This window comes from Anomalospiza imberbis, chromosome 3, assembly GCF_031753505.1.
Source record: "Anomalospiza imberbis isolate Cuckoo-Finch-1a 21T00152 chromosome 3, ASM3175350v1, whole genome shotgun sequence".
Taxonomy (NCBI): domain Eukaryota; kingdom Metazoa; phylum Chordata; class Aves; order Passeriformes; family Viduidae; genus Anomalospiza; species Anomalospiza imberbis.
The window spans coordinates 59,775,630-59,793,610 of record NC_089683.1 but is presented as its reverse complement, the minus strand read 5'-3'; the positions used below and the strand labels follow the sequence as shown (position 1 = coordinate 59,793,610).

The 17,981-nt window shown below is 39.5% G+C and overlaps 1 protein-coding gene across 2 annotated transcripts in view; it reads left to right on the top strand.

Annotated features, from left to right (window-relative positions):
* Positions 1-4,370, top strand: part of CNKSR3 (CNKSR family member 3) — a 53,866-nt gene extending 49,496 nt beyond the window's left edge. For both annotated transcript variants that reach the window (XM_068184649.1, XM_068184648.1), the window contains 3 exons: positions 78-286; positions 741-830; positions 2,309-4,370. In XM_068184649.1, coding sequence (XP_068040750.1) covers positions 78-286; positions 741-830; positions 2,309-2,607 — 598 coding nt within the window. In that variant the 3' untranslated portion in view covers positions 2,608-4,370. The remainder of the gene's footprint in view (positions 1-77; positions 287-740; positions 831-2,308) is intronic.
* Positions 4,371-17,981: the final 13,611 nt, after the last annotated feature.

The following is a 17,981-nucleotide window of genomic DNA, read 5'->3' as shown; positions in this document are numbered from 1 at the left end:
AAGCATCTTTCAAACTTACTCATGTCTGTAGCTTTAAACTCTTTCAAGCCACTCACTGTGGTGACATGTTCTTTCAGAGATGAAAAGGGGAGCTTTGTGTGTGGAGGAGGCAGCAAGCGCGGTCAGCCACTACCTGGGTCCAAGGGTGCCGAGTCTCCCAATTCTTTTCTGGATCAGGAGAGCCGAAGGCGAAGGTTTACTATTGCTGATTCAGATCAGCTGCCTGGGTATCCCATGGAAGTAAATATCCTGCCAGCCAAGATGAGAGAAAAAACGCAGTCCTACGGTGAGTTCATTCCTCTCTTGTTATCACTGTTGTGATCAGTCTGAAATGGTTTGTCTTAGAAATCTGCTTGTCAGACTTGGTTGATATTAAGGCCATTTGTACAATTTGTGAATGTGAAATTCTACATCTGAAATAATTTCTCATAAACGCTGTTATTTCTGTAATGAATATTATTCAGCTATGGTCTTCTTCTACAGAAAGCCATTTCCACATGTGTTTTGGTTATAACATTATGTCCACTCCTGCTCCAAATGAGCAAGAGGGCGGCTGTTTCATCTCAGCACACTGATTTCTTATACGTCACCAGTGGAAGTATCTTCAAATATTCTTTTTTTCTGCATTTTTAACTCCCTATTGCTTATCTCTCCCTTTGTTTAACTGGGAAAAGCAAAAATTTAAAAATTGGTTTCCTCAACTTTATGTAACTCCTCATAACCTTCTGTGTTGTCTCTAGGAAAACCTCGTCCTTTGTCAATGCCTGCTGATGGAAGCTGGATAGGAGCTGCAGAACCCTTCTCTAGGCCACGAGGATCAGGGAGAAAAGGCAAGGTTTTAGGTTTTATCCCTCATTCTCTTCCTCCAAAATTTCCTTGGGGTGAACTACATGAAAGTGTTTAAATTAGGAATGGAGGATTATAGTTTGCATATTGGTGAACTGATGCAAGGTGACCATTGTTGGGTTTAGCAGAAATGCCAGATGATAACTCTGAAATTTCTGAGGCTATTCAGTGATGGAACTCAAATCTTCTGCCTTAGACTTGTAGTGAGCATTAAAAGTTAGCTAGAATGACTAGGGCAGATCAATACTTGTGACTTTGTAGCACAGGTTTACCATTTTGCTCTTGCACACAGCCCTTTCCCTTTCTACTGTGTTTAATATTGATTGTAAAATTGCTTTTTTGCTAAGTCTTTTTGTTTAGCTCACAAACAAATGCTGTTGAAGAAGCAAGCTTGTTCACAAAATGTAAAATGTAGGACCTTTTTAGGAGCTGCTTTTTACTGTTACTGCTGTTAGAAAGGAACATATTCTGCAGGCATCACTGAATGGGAGAGAGACAGAAGCTCATAACACTTCGTTTTCAGTTGGATAGCTTTTTTTACTTCCCACACTATCCTCTTCCCACCCTCTTCTGCATCTGAAAGACAATTTGAGTCCTGTTAGAGTGGGAAATAATGATGACTAGGTTATTCTTGGAATCAGTTATGAAAGCTAATGTCTAATTCTAGGTAAAATCAAAGCTAGATTCTATTAATTTCATGTAAAAGTAGAAATTGATAGCGAGAAGCATCAACCTGGAGGGATACGAACAGAGCCATGACCAGGTGGCAGGTCTGGTTTCTCTGTGTGTGATTTTTTGTTTGGTTTTACTTTGGGCTTTGTGTTGCCTTTTTTTAATGCTTGAAACGTACCTAAGTGCTGCAGGCTTGTATTTAAGCTGTATTAGATCAGAACCAAAGGTCTTCCTCGTCCAACAGGATTTCTTTAGCACTAGCTGCCTTAGTCAGGTGTCTGGGGAAGAGATAAAACAGAAAAAGCATCATGAATCACTGGTCAAAACCGGGGAAGGAAGTGCTTACATCTTCACCTGCGAAATTAATTTCTCTTGTCCAAAGTAATATTAGTAGCTTTTAAGTTACTCTTGAGTTATATTGAGAAGTTTATGGATTCAACTCTGGTCTCTTCAGCATTTTGAATAAGATTTGTTACATATCACCTATGATAATGATTTGCATGAAGGTAGTCTGTATCATCATTTTTGGTGTGTGTGAATCTGGAATATAACAGTCAAATGGTATCTCCTCTGAGTATGGATTTATTTCTTTATTTGTGCTACTTAAAAAACATTAAAGATGCAAAAATCCGTGAATCTATTGATAGTTGCTTATGTCCAGGTATTTTATGAACAAAACCTCAGATCTAGGTATTTGAAGTGTAACTAGAATACTTTTATAAAAATAGAAAATATTAATGGAGGGTTTTGAAGTCAGCAATAATTGGTTTTTCCTCTCCTGTTTGTACAGGTGAAGATGTCCTCTGCAGGTACTTCAGCAATGAAAGGATACCCCCAATCATTGAGGAAAGCCCCTCCACGCAGCACCCGCTCTCCAGGCCAGTGTCTGACAAGCAGTTAGTGAGGGGAACGGATTATATTCGAGGCAGCAGGTGTTTTATGAATACAGACCTCCACAACAGTGCAACAATTCCTTTTCAAGAGGAAGGTGCTAAAAAATCATCAGTTACATCATCTGCAAAATCCTCCTCAGCAGAGCCCTCGCTGCTGGTCAATTGGTTCACGAGACTGAAACTGTTGACTCACTGACTTGTCCCCAGCGCTGTTACCAAGTGCCTTTGCTCGTCGATCAGACTTCTCTACTTTGCAGCTTAACTGACACAGTGACTAATGCAGTATTCTTTTCCTGGAGAATCTCACACTTCAGCCTTTTTGTTTGTCATATTTGATGGATCAGAGGGTTTCATAGTGCAAGGAGGGAAGAAAGATCAAGTTCCTCTTCCTGGCCAAAAACTGAAGGCATTTATTCCCGTGGAAATGAGTAAAATTTCAGTGGGTAGCGGCCACGCTTGACCTGGAAAATGCATAATGACTCAAAGGAAAGCATTGCATTACTGTGAAGTCCAGTGGCACTTTAGTTGTCTGAATGCTCAGAGGCTGGTGCAACTGGCAGGGTGTCAGAGTTTGAAGAGCTCACAGAAGTTGTCACTCTCCTGACTGGGAAAATAAGCAGGGAAACAGCAGTTTCGTGCAACTTAGTGGTGCTGTTTCAAGTACTGCATGCGATCAACCTTGTGAGGAAGAAGTAGTAGTGTTATTGTTCTTTCTCTGATATCCAGAGTTCCTATGAAGTCTTAGGAAAAGAGTTCTCTTATTCAGAGATTTTAGGAAGTTGGACTAATTTAATTATAAGTCAATCCAACCTTATATATATAGTCTATTTTATTTGAAATCACAGTAGAAATAAGGAGCACTGAACAACTGCAGTGCTCATCTGTAAAGGTATATGGATTGCTACAACAAGCCAAGGAAATGCATCTGTAGAGGTGGTGAAAGAATATATATTTTTTCCTTAATTGTTTAAGAATGACTTGCTGTTAACCAAAGTAACCTTTAAAGACAGTCCTGTTGGACTTACGAGAACTTTTACAGTGGTTCAGTTTTTGAATGATGTGTTGTTTTTATGAAAAATATGTGCTACCATACACTACAATTGTAAGACATCTTGCTATTTTCTATATAGCTCTAATTTTTACCCCTCCAGAATTTTAAAGTGGCATTGGGTATTTTGGGAGGAAAATAAAACTTGTTTAACAAAAGAGGAGGATAATAAAGAGGTATTGTTTAAGAAAGAATGTATATAAGATTGTTAGTATGCAAACAGTTGTGTTTAAAGTTATTTAAATGTTAAATATAGTTGTATATATTTTTACATTTAAACAGATAGAGTTTGTACCTTCCTGTATTGAAGTATTGGGCACAACTTAGTCAAATGAAAAGAAAATAAGATTTTGTATTACCTTCTAATTATAAGACTAACTATTTTTGCCAACAGCCTCTACTCCTTTGATCTTCCTGAAAAGAAGGATTTGTATTTAATGATTGGTGGGAAAAGAGGGAAGTTAAATGCTAGTTTGCATGTAGGACTGGGGCAGGAATCACATGTGATAACAGGATGTTAAAAACACACTGTAAATCTGTCTGTGAAGATGTCACCATTCTGCTGCAACGAGCTGATGAAGTTGTGCTACAGCCTTGCAGAGAGAGACAGGGTGTTTTATTCGCTTCTCAATTAATTTTGATTGTGACTCACTGATGACTGGGGAGGCTGATTTGGACCTTTCTGACCAAAGCAGATATGTCTGTCTTCTGCCACTCTCCTCCACTCCCGGAGATGGCACTCTGTACTAGACGTGAACTGCTGCTGTGCAACTGAGCCCTACAACAGTTTGGTCCTGCCTCCAAGAAAAGGGCTGAAACTGCCATGTTGTAGGCTCTGTGGTGTAGTATAGTCCAGCCTCAAAAAGGCTGAACTGTTCTAAAGGTGTTGTCTAAACAAGACTTTTAAAATGAAGATTCTGCTCATCTTCAATGTCATGTTTTCTTTACTTTAAAAATGAATGGGGTCCATCATGCTTAACCTCTTATTGCATATAGTGAATATAGAGGATGCTCTACAGTTTGGGGTAAAAAGAAGTCCCACAGATCTAGGAATAAATCGCAGCTGATATCCTTCTGGCTTAGCCTGCAAAACAATCTGCTACTATGCAAAAACTTGGTTCATCTCTTGATGTTGAAGCTACGTGTATCTGTCAGATCAAAAACTATATCTAAGCTGACTTCCCTAATAAGTATCATGTACATTTCCAGATATCCTGCCACAATACTCTGAGTACACTGTTATGGTGGAAAAACAATGCAGTTAATTGGAAAAGATCATAAACCCCACAAAAATGGAAAATAATATTTAGTACTCATGCATATATGTATAGCGGGGATCATGCACTTTTGAAATATTGAGCAGGCTTCCATTAAAGTCTGTAGAATATGTAAACGCCAATACCTTTGGTTTCTCTTATGTAACCATTGCAACAAAAAAAAAAAAAAGTCCTATTTTGGATGGTAATATGTGAGAGGAAATAAGACATGAAAATTAACACTAATGGCTTGTAGAGACAGAGTGCAGGGCAATTCTCCAAGCCGTGTGTTTCCTCTAGTATTACAGACTATTAAATTAATCAGTGTTTGAATTCTGGATGACCAACAGAGGTTAACACAATACTGAGAGTATTTTACTGATTTTGTGCTAATCAATGAACTGATAACTTTTCCTTCCTCATAAGCAGGGCTTGTTTTGTAAGCAACATGCTCCATAGTCTTGGTGCTCGTTGAACAGAAAGGAGAGAGTAAAAATCCAAAACTTAACCAAACCAGGAAGCAGATGGTAAAGACTAGCTTTATAGTTGGAGAGGATAAAGAATTTTCTTCTTGCATAAATGTTTCTTTAGTCCAAATCTTGCATCCTGTTTTATGACACTTCACCAGGCAGTCTTCACAAACTGCTTTATATCTGCAATTACATCCTGAATAGACTGAGTTAAACCCCTCATCAGGCTTTAACTTGGATCTTGATGAATTCAGCTCAAACCTTTTTTTTTGCAGGTTTTACTTTCCTAGGAGCTTTCCTGCATTCATCATTCAATTTTTGGAATATCTTGCACATGATCCGGGCAGAAAGGCTTTCGTGCTCATGCATTCTCAGAAATACCTTTGCCAGCAGGATTGGTATTTTGGAGGAGTGTGAATGTTGGCTTCTGCTCAAGTTTTCTGCCCTAAAATATTCATCCCCCAGTTTCCACTGTACATCCTAGTGCACCATCTTGAAGTGTGAGATAGAAATGCTCGTGGGCAAGTGGAAAGAAGTGTTGTGTCCTTTGGAGTAACCTTTGTCCTGAGGTACAGCTGTGGCTTCTTTCTTCTCTGTAAAAGCCTGAGCTTTGCTTTGCACATACTGTGGTTATGGAGCACGTGCTTTTTGTGGCTGTCACATAGGAATGCTTTTGTCTCCTTGCAGGCTGTAAGGTTTTTATAATGGACAAGAGCTCTTGAGGAAGCCACTGACTTAACTAAGCATATTCTGTGATTCACTTAAAATGTAGAAAGAGCACTCCAAAAAATTCAGTTTGGAGAATGAAAAAAGAGGGGTCACGCTAAGCTAAATGTATGGTCTGTGTTGTGTTGAATGCTGCTTCAGCTGAGTGGCAGTAAATCTGCAAAGAAAGCACCCCACACAACTGCAGCATGCACATTTTTTTCTACCACTACATTTGTATGATGTTAGAATATGAAACAAGGGCAGTCTTTCAAAGCAGTTATATATAGTTCCACACACCACACTTGAGCTGTAAGATATATTGACAAAAGCAGTCAAGAGCTGCTGTCAGCATGTAATTTCACCAAATTCTGCTCCCTGTGCTTCTGCTGCATCAGTTTAAAATAGTGACCTCTCTATCTTGTTGCCTGCACAATGCAAGTCCCTAACCATCAGTTTTGTCTGTCTTTGTGATAGTAATTGCTGGTAAGGTTGTGTTATTCCCACGGGACCTTGTGCAGTGGTCCAAAAGCTTAGTTTGGGTTATTCTGGACTTTGTCCAAAAGTGGAAAGTCAAATTTAAAAACAATGTTACTTCTCCAACATTACATAGAGTTGGGATTTTTTTAAATACATACTAGATGTGAAACAGGCAAGAGTTGTCTGTTGCACGTACTTTGCCAGTGGAAGAAAAAATGAAAATTGCACACTCAGTGGAGGAAAAAACCCCAGACCTTTGGGTGTCCTCCAGTTCCTGCCAGTGGGAGAAATGTGTTTGTTTTAGCATGACATAGAATAGATGTAAACATTTCTTTTCAAACCTTCCTGTGTGGTCACCTCAGTTATTCAGGATGATGTAAGCCACTGACTTTATCCCTTAAGTGGTTATGGAGTTATCCAATATGTTTTTTTGGGAGAGGGTAAAGATATCTTAGACAATTATGTGATTGATTAACAGAGTATGGAGACAAGAGTAATTAAGCATAAAACAAGTGCCAGATAGTGCTGAGCTATAGGGAAAATCCTTGGGGTCAATTTGTGATTGTGGTTTCTATTTGTTCTCTGGTGAGGGTGAATGTTCTCTATGCCAGACAGCAGCCAAGGAATCAGAGGACAGCAAATCCAGTTTACTGTGCCATCTTCAGCTGAGAGGGGTAGTTGCTTGGGTTTTTTTGGTTTTTGGTTGGTTGTTTCTGACACCCCACATCCTCCTTGGTAGCCCTTTTTCAGTGCAAGTGAGCCAGAGTAGGAACTGTTGAAATGTACCTGTGGGGCAAACCAGACACGATTCTGATGGCTCACTTGGCTGTGCTGACTGATGGTGCTCAGCCACCACGTGTTTAGATGAGCTCTGGGAGGAGTGCCTTTGCAGGTGAGGAGCCTCAGACCCTTGTGACCTTTTTTTAGAGGTTTTTTTGTTTGGGCAATACTTACTGAGAGACATACAATATGCTACAGTCTAAACTGATATTCAATGTTTTGACCACATATTTAATATTTTAGGGTTTTTTTCCCAAGTAACTGCATGCTTCTCAGTGTTACTTATTAATGTGTTTTCCTTTTTCATCCCCCATTAGTTGTTTTCAGTACCAATGTTTCTAATGAAATCCTCCCATATTTCCAGTGAAAATGTTCATAATGCCAAGTAGTCACAAATGAGCCATAAAATTTTAATCTGTAAACTGTAAAAGAGCCCCAACCAAACAAAACTCCATTAACAAAACACAAGAAAAAAACACATTTTCTGCCTTGTGAATAACAACTTCATGAATAATAATGAAACTAAGGATTTTCATCCAGGTATAAGGTCAGCCAAACTTTAGTGGCTGCATTTTGGGTGATTTGTTTGATTTTATTACATGACAGTAGAAAGTGAGGGCTGTGGTACAGTTATTGTAGATTCTTATAGTGCAACTGTGGTGTTTAAATGTGTCTCCACAGAACATGACCAAAGGCTTTCTTAGGTGCAACACAGTTTTAGCTGAAACCCTCCCACGTCTCTGAATGTGTCCCATTGAACATGCAGAAATCTTAATACTGTCTGGCATATTTGTTGACCACTGGTTTCTGGGGAGCAGTTGGTGTAAGTTCCTGTAAGTGAGTAGGATGAGAGCAAAATAAATGATGTCCTAAATTAATTCTGTCCCTTTTCCTATGTCTTTCCTCTCTGACATTTCCTCCCTACATTAAGGCTAAGGGACTTTCCAAAAATTTATTTCACAAATAAACATCTGTAAAGTCTTTAATATTTATAGCATAATCAATTTGTTTTGATGTTCAAGATAGTTTTCACCAGAGCCTTCCAGCAAAAATAGTACTGTCCACAAGACTTTTCCAAGTTCTTGATTCATATAAGAATTCCTCTCTGCTTAGTAAGCTGTTGGCTTAGACTCTGCTTTGAAGTTACTTAGACCACCCCAAGCAGTCCTTGGTCCAGACACATCAGCTTATCACTGGATAGGGAGAAAGGTCTGTTTTTTTTCTCCTCTTTCAGAATTTTGTAACACTGGATTCATAGGTTGCATTGGAGAGATGGGTGTGGACTTCCTGCCCTTCCCTGCCTGCCCTCTCCTGCTGTCTGTGCAGTGGCTATGTGGGATGGAGGGACGAGAAGGCGAGGGGAAACCCATCAACTAAAGCAGCAGCCCCTCTCTTCCCTCCTCACGCTCAGGATATGAGTGACAGGCCTCTGGATAAAAGGCTAATGGGACAAAGTACATGATTTGCAAAGTTGATTTTCCTGTGGAAGTGTGGGAACGTTGTGGAGTGACATGATGTGTCTCACAGTGTTAGCACTGAGGTAATATGAGTGAGCCATAATCTAAAAACAAGAAAGGTTTGGCAGCATATGAGCTCCTGGTGTGCCACAGGCATGTTTCACCTAGTGCTGCACAGAGAGGCCTTTACTAAAGCAAAGGGGACAAGTGAGATGTGGCTGTCTAGGAGAGGCAGCGAGGCAGATGCCCCGGGGTGCTCACACATGGGTGAATCTGGTCACAGGAAATGCCTTTGATCTGCTACTGACCGTGGCTGGCTGCTGTGCTTGCAGTGGATGTGGTCTGTGTGGGAAATAAGGCTTTTAGAAGGATGTGGAAGAGGCTCAGGTTTCGGCATCACAACTCATTTTCCCAGTGGCTGACCAAAGCAGGGGAGGTGTGATGGGAAGCTGTGATGAGAAGTACTCCTGCTATCTTTCTACCTATCAAGAAATGTCAGGGAGTAAAAACAAACATCACCAGAAATCTGAAGTTCAAAAAACCTGAATCACACATGGTTACCAAAGTGCATGACTTCTCCCACAGGTCACTCCTGCAATCATGGATTTTTCATCTAGTTTGCAATGAAGTATTTGGTATGTTTTCAAAATGCAGAAGATTTTGGACACCCTCTGGTCTCATACAGTATTTGCTTTTCATGTAGAGAGACATCTTGGCTAGTGAGGCTGACTCTGGCAGCGTTGTCTCTCAGGGAAGGAGCTGTAAGGCAAGAATTGCATCACCCTGACTAGTTTGATACAAGCTTTTTGTGTTGGATGTGCATAACATGCCTATGTTTTAAAATAAAATGAAAGTCAGTAATAAAATCACAAAAACATACAAAAGCCATTAGTGGGAGAAGAGATGCTGCCAAAACATTGTTCTCTGGTTGCTTTCCAGTACTGTTGCCTAGTTTGCGCCCCTAACAAAATTCCGGGCGCTGCCCTAGTGGAAGATGGCACACTACATTAACCCAAAGGCTCGTTTTCATTGTTGAAAGCGCAGGCCAAGCAACATTTCTGTTGTTTTTCTCTAGGTCTTCAGTGATTTCCAGTGATGACTAGTCTATTCAGTGTGTTGCTGCCCTCTCCCTTTGCTCAAGGTGCCCTTGCTGAGCACCTCAGGCAGTTTTGTCATTGTCACACTTGGGTGCCTGCAGAAGGCAGTGTTGTGTTCAACATGCTTGTGCTGCTTTTGTACTTGAGCATAAATAAGAAATTCTCCCACTAATTAAACAGGTTTTGTTGGGCAAGAGGTTCTGTCCTCAGCACTAGATCTGAGCACTAGGTTCCTTCTACTTTTTGGTTGATCTACTTCTCTGATCGGTTGATTAGAGCTGTTTCTGATTTATGATTGAAAGGGTGAAATAAAAATAGGGTCTTGTTGATGAAGATTCAAGTGAACATTTGAACAAATTAATAAAGGCCAAAGAAACTAGAGAAGTAAAACTAGGCACTAATTCTTTATCTGAGCAGTGCTAAACAAAAAATACACAAAGTAAATGGGTATGTGTTTTGCATTTGTGTGGGGTTTCATATCTCAGCCTACTGTCTGGAAACTTCTAATATTATTCTCCTGCAAGTTTCTTGACAATGACCTGCAGGTAACTGTGGGGTGCTTATGACCAAGCTGCTGCTGTATTATTGTCCTGTTGTACTTTGGGAGAGCAGACTGCTTGCTACACCTGGGTTTTCTGTTCCTTCCCAGCCCTCCCACTCTAAAACCAATCAGGTGGCTTTCAAAATTATAAGCTCGTCACTAGATCCTCTTTTCACTGTCCTACTCAGTTCAACTTTTGAGAACAATAGCAAATGTATTTTTAAAGGCTGAAGATGCTGCAATACCATAAGCACAGATAGATGTAATTATTGATTGGTTTGAGAACTAGAGCCATTGTAAGGTAACAGATATGCTGCTGTATTTTAGATGAAAAGTTTTTCTTCAAGTAGAAATTGTGTTATGTTCTTGGACTATTAAATACACTCTTGATTCAGAAATGCACAAAGCACCATTTGTGCCACTTAAAGTTCACATGGAAAAGCTGAATCATCCAAGCCATCTGAATGATGCACACTATTTGGTAGTTGTTTTCTTCAGCAGGCAGCTGGTGATCTCTCTTCCTGTATTCAGGGCTTGGGTGGGGGAGGAAAAAAGGAAGACAGAAAGGAGTCTCCTGGGTGGGGGGAGAACCTATTGCTTCATGTGTGCAAACTTTATGGTTTTCCTGAGATCTCTCTAAATTTGTGGTAAGTTAAAACTATATTAAGAGGATTGAAGAGGCAATATATATTGCAATTAGGTTATAAAGTGTTTTTATTTTAAAGTAATAATGCTTTATGAACATTTTAGGCATGATTTGTTTATTATAAGTTACATTTCAAGCAGTTCTTCATGGGGGAAGACATGGGATATATGCTAGGGCTGGGGTCCTTCAGACTTGGTAGCTTCTGTGACTCCTGCTCCCCACTTTAAATAAGGAGGTTAACTGTGAGATTTGTTGCCTCTGTCACCAGCCAAAAAATGGTAAATCAATTTCTCTTGTGCTGTTCATGTTGTAAACTTAACAGCCAATTTACATGTTTGCCTACTGAAGCTCAGTGGAAATGAAGGGCTGTTTAGTGCTGAAAAATATCCCAGGTCAGGAGTGGGACAGACATGTGATGGGGGGAACAGTATTTTTGCAGAAAATCCCACATGTACTCCCTGCAGCTACATCCTTAGTTTTCTACATTTAGGATTTATCTGTTTTTCTGTGGATATTTTGTTTATATTGACACTGGTGAAGAAGCTTTTTTCTTCTTTTTTTAATGATCTATCCCTTTATTACAGTCTGTCTTACCTAGTTAGATGGTAAGATTTTTTTTTAATCAAGCCTTGTCTTCTAGTTTTAACTTCCTGAGTGTAATGGGTTGGGGATTTAATTGTTCTGTATTGTACTTATTAGTACAGTTGAAAGGGTTGAAAGAGCAGTAGAATAGAAAAAGCAGTGCAGAAAGGCTTTTCTCAGATCTTGTTTGTCTGACTTTTCTTTGGGTTTTTCTTTTTTCCCAAAGCTGAAAAGGAACACAACCAGCAGGCATTCAAATCTTCTTTTGAGTCTAAACCAAACTGTGTGACTCTGTCAGTGTGAGTAATGAACTGCCTGGAAATTGATGGCAATTGTATTTCTAACTAATACAGAACAGGAAAAAAGGGTTGGGGATCTGGTTCTCAGCAGATTCTTCAAGAGAGTCTCTCATTAACTGTACAAGGGGGGCATTTCCATTCCTTTGGTGACTGTCATTTTAGGGCTGGCAGTGCCTGCAATAACCTAAAGTATTTACCACAGCGGGTAGTTTCAGCGAGAGGGCAACAGCCCCTCTTGCTTAGAAAACATTGGCCTTTGAGAAAATACCAAATCAAACTATGTTGCACAGTCTTAAGAAAAGATGACTGACTTGGTGTGATAAGCACAAACATTAAAGATTTATGTAAGAAATTTATAGGACAAGAGACAATAAGGTTAAATTACAGCACAGAGCTTGAATTTGGTTGAAAAACCTTATGTCAAGGAGAGTTAAGGACTTGTTTAAGATGCTGAAGGGAGCTGTGGAACCTCCATTATTTGAAGTCTTAGAGAACAGGTTAGGCAGCCTCTGTCAGAAATAGCCCGAGCATAATTGATCCTCCTGGGAGGGACAGACTTTATGATCTCTTGATGTCTCTACAACCTTATGAATTTGCAGAGATGTGAGTAGGCTGTGTGTGATTGCATCCTGGTAGAGTTCATCAAGTGCTTTCAGGCCCTTCTGGATAAAAGCTACCATGCATGCTTCACCATAACCCTAGTGAAATTTGGAGGTTTAAAGGACCCTGAAGCAATCAAATGAATGCATGAGCAGATGCAGTTCAGAGGCACCACACAGGAAAGAGGGACAGGGAGCAGTAACATTCAGATTCAGTAATTTAGCAGTTTTGTACTTATCTAGAGTAAAAGCATCATGAAAAAATTAGCATTGTTGTTCCTTCAGTTGAGGCACTTACAGAACATTAAAAAAACACTTTTTGTTTTGAAGAACTGTGGGGGTTTTCCTCTTAATAGAAGGAAAGTATTAATAATGGTGCTATACTTCTGACAAGGGAAAGCATATTGATAGCTCTAAATTTGGCCTTTTAAAATCAAGACAATAGACCTATAAAATCTGCTCTTTTATACTGCTTCTTGATAGAGTTGAAAAACACATCCCCATATCCCTGCCATTTCTAATGTTATTTTTAATTTTAAAAAGGAAAATAACTTGCAGACAAGTAGGGCAGCTCTGTGCTTATGGAAGTAGCTTGTTTCTGAGTATAAATTCCTTGTTAGAACAAGCTGTGAAGCAAAAAAGTACCCATCTTCATCTTCTTTCAACCAATAGGTGGCCCAGGGGTATGAACTTTATGGGGAGACACGTGGGTGGCATGGTACCAAGCAATTGATTTCTAATGCAGTTCAAATCGTCAGTGGCCAGAGTCTCCAGAAAGCAGTACCAGATGTCATGAATATTTTGACATTCAAGTCTGTAGAAAGCTCCAAGGAGGAGGAAGTGAAAGAATGGTGGCAAGTCTCTTGCAAGCAATTTTAGGGATGTGGGACTTCATTTGCACATGAGTGTGACAGCTCATTTAAGCAAAAAGCATGGTGGGAAGTGGGACAGATTTTGTCTTTACTACCACTCAAAGGACTGAGCCATCTGCTTTTCTGTGTCATCAAGGAACACTGTCTGGTCTGCTGCCTTTATCTCTTCTGTGGAATATTTACTCTTTCCATAAGTAACACATGTGCTTCTGCAGACCTGTCAGTGTTGCCCTCACTACGATCCAGAGTGCACGTAAAGCCAGTAGTTATTTTAGGAAGCAATAGCTGAGTATGTGCATCAGATTTCAAGATACATTTTTGGGCAAGTTTTCAGATAATCCATTTATAAGCAGTTGAAATGCTTTGAAGATATAAAGTGCCGTGTTACAGATAAGTACTGATTAGTCATGCAAATAAATAGAGATATTTTAATTAGGGCAATTTCAACATGACTCCAACTGTGGAAAAGAGCCCATGTAAACATATTAAATAGGTAATTTATTAGTGGGAGCAACCTATGATTAAAGGTGTAGTGTTCTAATATTTTTGGGGAATAATATACTTTGCAAAGTAACAATGCAAGAGAGTAACAGCCTGATAAGCTAAAAAGCAATAACAGATAGCCTCTGTTTTTCAAGTATTCATAAAATTATAAATGAGATATTTGTGTCTCTTCATGTCTGCTTGAGCCACAGTACAACTCTAAGTAAGCTGGGCATGCTCAAGTATGTACTGCCTGAAATGTGGCAGTCTTGCCAGCTGGTCAGTCTGAGACTATTTATATATCCTGTGGTGCTATTGTAGCTTTGTTCTGGGATTTGCCACCATTTTCCTGCCGGGACCCTTTCTTGCAGTAACTTTTTGTGTGTGTGTGTGATCTGTCAGCATCCTGACTGGGAGAGACAGCAATTGACTTGGGTGTTTGCCACAAGGCCTGGTATTATGTAGGAGGTGTGGTGAAGTGTTGCTGTGTCATTCTATATCTAGTTAAGAGTCATTTTTGTATGTATGTGCAATTATATGTAAGGTGAATAGAAATGGAGGCCAGAATCAAGGCACTGTTTTCCTATACTTGCTCAGGAAGGCTTCTGAGATTTAGAGCCAGACCTTTTGTGTTCTTGGATATGGTTGCACTGTTGCTTTCCTTGGAATCAGGATTGAGTAAATCTGTGACGAGGAATGGAGCAGACTATCAGACTATTGTTATTGATATGTGTGTGTTTATCACCTTTGACAATATATCTGGGCAATGTAAGTGATGAATATTTGATGAACTACAGGAATACGTCCATGAAAGGATTCCTTGTCTCTTTGTTTTTAGTGCCAGAACTTGTTTATAGTGGAGTGTGCCAAAGTTAACCTCCAATTAAAAATCAGGAGAGGCAACAGTTTACCCCATGGTAAACACCACATAGTGGCTTAATTTACTCTCTGTCAGTTAGTCACAACACCCACAGTCTTTTTAATTTATGACTAAAATGCAAAGGTGTAATGTAAGTGGATTTTCCAGTCTGGTTTCCTAGTTTCAGTGGAATTTGCCTGAGCTTTATATAAGTATAAAAGTATTTACATGTGTGTATGCCTGTGGGTGAATGTATGTGAATTCTGTTTAAACTACTCAACCATAATATTTGAGACGGAGTGGCATGACTTGTCAGCTCTGTCTTTCAGACTCAGTCTTTTACCTTTGCTAAAAACCTTCCAAAGAGCTTAGACTTACAAACTATAGTCAAGGAACATGAGTCTGCTGTTGCCATATTTCCCTGTTCACACATCCCCCTTACCTAGAAAGATGATAAAACGAGGCTCAAGTGAAAGTTTACTGAAACAGCTTTTGTGTAACTTCTCACTTTATGCCTATATGAGGTATATTTGTCTTTTTTTTTTCTTTTCTTTAAACTGAGAATATATAAGAATAAATTTTCACAATCATTGAGGTTGCAATTCCTGCTCAGCAGGTATTTGAAGTACCTACAGAAGTTCAGTACAAAACCTATTTTTAATCATTGCTATTCTCCTTCTAGTGTCAGGGTTACACTTCAAGTGCAGCTGTGTGTATCTCTGCCTTTATAAAAAGAAGTCAAATTTCATTTAGAGTTGTGCTTTGAAAAAAACCCAAACAAATGCTGTGACTTCATGACCTTTCTAAAGCATGTTCTCTGCCTTTTAAATAGGGACTTTCACTTGAAGGAATTTACAACGTATTTTCCTCTGAGTCCTTCACACTTAGATCTTGGCTTCATTCCAGAGTGTAAGAAACTAGATTTGTAATTGCCTTATTTACAAGGTAGGGTTTCCCCTTCTCTTTGTTTGCTTAACTTGTTGGATTGTAGACTATTAGGCGCCACTTAATCTTCTAAAAAAATGCTTTATTTCTATTCCTTTTCTGATAAATAACTAATTATTCTCCTGAAAAACACATCATCAGAATGAACAGAAAAAGTGGATTATTCTGAATTTAATTTGTAATATAGGAAACTGGGTTTAGCAGAATGAAAGAAATGAAAAAAAGTGTTCCTCAATTTAATTAGAAGATAATTTGACTTTTAGGTCCTGTTGTATTTTTCCCTCCAAAATTATGGATTTAGATAAAATTTGGGTAAAACGGTGGTCTGAAATTCCATTCCAGGCTTTAAACAAGGCTCAAGCATGGTAAATATTTTGGGAAACAAAACCATTATTCCTGATGGCTTTTGGCTTGAGATTGTTCGTTAATTATATATTTTTACTTCCAGTCTCTGCCTCTTGGATACCTGACTTGCTCTAGAATACACAGAACCAGGACAGGGACACTTGTTGGGAACACTTGTGTTTTCAGGACATGTTTGAGCCTTTCTCTCTCAAATATGCCATCATGTGCCCTTTGGCTTCCTCACTCTCCAAAACAGCTCCTTGTCAGTACTTTACTCTTCCCAATGATCTTATCAGCAGGTCAAGCATTCTCTTTAGGAAGAGAAAGTTAATGGATGAGAGGTAATGTAGTCCAGAGTGTGTTTGGGGACCAACAGGCTATAAGAGAGATCCAGAGTGAGGTGTTTATCTTCCCATTGTCTGTCTTCCCCACTGGACTCCTCCCACTGCAGGAAAGGGTGGCAGCAGCTCCAGGTCCTGCTAAAAGGGGTGGAGGAGGAGGAATGATGCCTCCTCCTTGCTGGGGAAGGGTAAGGCTGTACCATGGATCGATGCAGAAAGCTAGCCCTCATCTGGAATTTCTGGACAATGTTTTGCTGCTGTATTATTTAACCTTTTTTTTCAAATATCATTGTGTGAGCAGCTGGCACTTGCTGTCTGACAGGTGGTGCCATTAGGCTTTTTATCTGTGTGACTCTGCTGTAGGAGACCACCACAGGAATTACTCAGCTGGTTGGGCTGCTGAGGGCTTGTCAGTGATGACTAACTCTGGTTAGATTTTCTAGTCCTCTCAGCCCTCTCTTTCTTCTTATCTCAAATAGATTGTGAAAATATTCTGCATGGTAAGAATGGACTTCTCCGTAGCAGTGCAGCAAGCAGATTATGTATCACAGCCTGCTGTAGAAGTCCTTTGGAAATTGTTTGCTTACATGGTTTCCTGTGTGGATTTTTTTGTGGCATTTGACTGCTTGGCTGAGCTGTGTGGGTCTCTGCTCCCAGACAAACTTTTGCAGTGGGAGAAAGACGTTTTATTGTTCTCTGTGGATGAATGCTGGTATTCATAAAAACACAGCCTGTCTAGTCATGTACATAAATAAAAATCTATTCAAGATAATGATGACAAAAAGGGAACGTATATATGTCAGATCATATTCTGTAAATACAGACAATAATGAGGTTTGTAGAATCTACTTTACTTAGCTCTTGGTCCTGCAGGCAGTTATCAGCATGTGAATACATTTATGTAGCACTTGACTTTTAGGACTGCTCGAGTTTATAAGATTAGTCCAAAGGCTGCAGAACACACATAGTCATTTTGTTAAACTCATCTAGTTTAAAGTATTACTGTCTTCAGGCTGTGGTCATATGTGTTTTGTATTTCCTCACTGGGGGAAGGTCACCCCAGAGGTGGCTGTAGCTGTTAACTGGGAGCTGGCAAGTTGTGAGTGCAGGTCCCAGGGCTGCTGCAGCCTGCCTGCCTTCCCTTCTTGCATCTTGGCGTTAGGAAAAGGAAGGTCATGGTGGAGAAAGTAATGTTTAACTCTCATACTGTAAAGTCCTAGAAGAGTGAATATTTTCACAAGTGTTGGACAATCAAGAACTAGCCATGGCTCTTTGTGTTTCCTATTTGGGGCCAATAGGGTGACTGACTTTTATACTGCATGTAGCTTATTGCAAGATTCAGGTGTGAAAATTCTTATTAATGCCTTCAATTTTGACATCTGGAAGGAAATTTAGAATGGCTTGTTAGGCCTCATCTGCAAACTAAAACAACCAAATTAAAAACAAGGACTTTGGAGCTAAATCACTGTTTAAAACCGTTAAAACAAGACAAAATTTATTAGATTTCCTTTTTTTTTTTTTTTTTTTTTTTTTGGAAAGAGATTTAAAGCACATATATGTTCAATATGGTGACAATGAGCACTGACATTTGTAGCTATACTTTTTGATACCTTGAAGGCTTATGAGGCGTGGTCTCTCAGCAGACATTGAGCTGATGCTCATTCCCACACCATTACTGTTGTTGAATTGACTGAAATGTGAAAGTCCAGATATCTCTTTAGGGGATAGTCTTATGCTTTATCATGTGCATGTGTGTTATCAGAAT